At 45.3% G+C, this 2,505-nt stretch overlaps 1 protein-coding gene across 1 annotated transcript in view; it reads left to right on the top strand.

The window, feature by feature from the left end:
• The window catches only part of LOC101859397 (carbohydrate sulfotransferase 8), a gene marked incomplete at its 3' end in the record, with an annotated part of 15,276 nt that extends 12,784 nt beyond the window's left edge, over nt 1–2,492 (top strand). Inside the window, 2 exon segments of the mRNA XM_005096215.3 lie at nt 618–770; nt 2,025–2,492. Of these exon segments, the coding sequence (XP_005096272.2) occupies nt 618–770; nt 2,025–2,175 (304 nt within the window).
• Nucleotides 2,493–2,505: the final 13 nt, after the last annotated feature.

Genomic DNA, 2,505 nt, shown 5'->3' with positions numbered 1-2,505 from the left:
GGGGGTGGAGAAAAGAAAGGAAAATAAAGGAAGAAAGAATTTTATAGACTACATCTCCTTGGCCTAAAATTAACTCATTTAAATTGGGCTATATTATTTTTTGGGACCTAAAAACTAAAATCAAAAGTTGTCTCCCCATAGCACAGACTGCTAGAAATAAGTATTTGAACAGGTTCTATCTTAATGGACATGTACATTTTGGTCGGCTTCAACTGGAGGGGAGGGGGCGTCCTGGGAAAGATGACAGAAGATAACAAGAGGGGAGTGGGGTCATTTTTGGCCATGATGTCAGGTGATGTCATTTGTGACCAGTCCCTTATCTTTCTGAACGTAACTACCTCCTTCCCTACCCCATCCGTTCCGTGCGCTTCTCAGAGACAGAATTTGTCACACGGCTTTGGGACGATTTTTAAAAGATCGGGTTTTTCCTCCCATGCCAGTTGTAAAGGCCTTCTATTTACCATGCTGCTACAAATGTGTCTTTGTGGAGATCAATAAACTATAATAATTGTATCTTATTATCTTATCGTACCTTATCTTTTTTAACTTAACCCCGTCCCTCTCTACCCAACCCCTCCCTCTCTTCCCCACCCCTCCCACTCCACCCCACCCTCCAGGTGTTTCTCACAGAAAGAACTAGCCATGCGTCTCTGGGATGTGTTCAAAAAGGTCGGGTATTTTTCCTCCCATGCCGGTCTCCCTGACAACCTCCCTGACTACAACCAGACCACCGTCATTCGAGAACTCAGGATACAAATGAAAAAGTTCAGGTATGGCTGGTTTCCGGGTTTGTTTGTTTTTTGTGTCTAACCACGCGTTCACACCAAACACTTGGACGAGAGACAGTCGTGTGCCCACTACGGCTGGGATCGGCCGATCGGGCCGATCGCCCGACTCGATCGCCTCAAAAACGAACGTGTTTGTTTTCAGTTTCAGGCGACCGAGTCGGGCGATCAGCCCGATCCAGCCGTAGTGGGCACCGAGTGTAAGAGGCTTTTTGGTACCTTAGATCGGTCGGTCGATCGTTGTCGTTGGAACGACAGTCGCTCGTTCAAGTGTTTGGTGCGACCGTGCAATGACGCAGTTCTCGCCTCCTGGGCAGAATCGCCACAAGTGGACGGTATCACCCGCTTACAGTTGGCGATTTGGTCATTTTAGTGGGCGGTGAGGATCATCATCCAGTTAGTGACAAGTATTGTCTTACGACCCGCTTGGGAAAAACATGTATACGTAGGTGAGTGGTACGAAACTGTTACCCTCTTAAAAGTGGCAAAAGGGCAGTGCTACTGACTGAAATATCGGTAGGCTAAAATCCAAAGGGGGGATATTAACATGTTCTTATGCACAGTAGAAATGTAAATGGGCTGATTTATCAATGTCATGCTCATATTATGCCGGAACAACTTAGGGGGAACTGCTGCTTTTTATTTCCTCATCCTTACTATCGTCATTTTTTCTCTTCTTCTTTTGTATGATTGTCACTCTCTTTCTGGCCTGCTTTTATAGTCGAAGTAAACTTTGTGCTGTTGAGGCTAGAGAGGTGAGCAGAGTAAGCCTGATTCCCCGTTTGGACTTTTCTGTTGACATCCACCCCTTGGCGCTCATATTACGACCTTTTGCAGTTGCGAGTGCCGTAAGACCTGACTAAAACTAAACTAAAAATGGCAAAAGTGTATGGTGGTTATAAAAAGGCTGACAAGTACTGGTCTGACCCCTTGCTCAAACTGACTTTTTAGCCGAGTAAGTTCAACTTAGTTTGCTCAATATCGTGTTGTATTAATTAATTTGAAACAAGAGAAAACTTCAGAATTTTTTTAACTATTTTGTATTGTTTGTGTCTTTTTCCCAAGTTCTATCCATCATTTCCAGACTTGCAAACCCCCCCCTCATCTTTGTTAATCTCACATCCTGGACCCATCCTTTCTACACACGCTACTCCACCCCACCAATGTTACCAATCATTCCTCACACGAATTAATTTTTTGTTTTGTTTTGTTTTTTAACCCCCCCCCCCCCCCCAACAGCCTTGGGCGCACCAACGCTCGAGCACAGCAGCTCAAGGTGATGAAGAGGGACTTTGAATCCTTGTCCAAGCCGGTGATGGCTAAAGTGCTCGAGAAATACGCAATGGATTTCCAGTTATTTGGATATAGCACACAACTTCCTTCTTCCTAGGGTGGATGGGTTAAGTGCATGAGTGTGAGAGAGGGGAGAGGGGGAGACATGAGAGACAGAGAGATGTGGGGGGATAGAGCATTTCCTTCTTTCCTAAGTGGATATATGAGAGCTCCTTTACATATTATGAGTGTACGCATCGCTGAGTGAATTAGAGATCGAGGATCAAGTGAGAGAAGGAAAGAAGGAGAAGATAGAAGGATAGAGAAAGAGGGGAGGGTAGAAGGGAGAAGGGCGGGGAATAAACAGACAGATAGAATAGAGAGTGAGAGAGGGGAGAAGAGAGGGAGACAAGAGAAAGAAGGAGAGAGAGAGAGAGAGAGAGAGAGA

The sequence above is a fragment of the Aplysia californica genome, unplaced genomic scaffold (assembly GCF_000002075.1).
Source record: "Aplysia californica isolate F4 #8 unplaced genomic scaffold, AplCal3.0 scaffold00123, whole genome shotgun sequence".
In the NCBI taxonomy this organism is placed as follows: domain Eukaryota; kingdom Metazoa; phylum Mollusca; class Gastropoda; order Aplysiida; family Aplysiidae; genus Aplysia; species Aplysia californica.
This window is presented reverse-complemented; position numbering and strand designations above follow the sequence as displayed.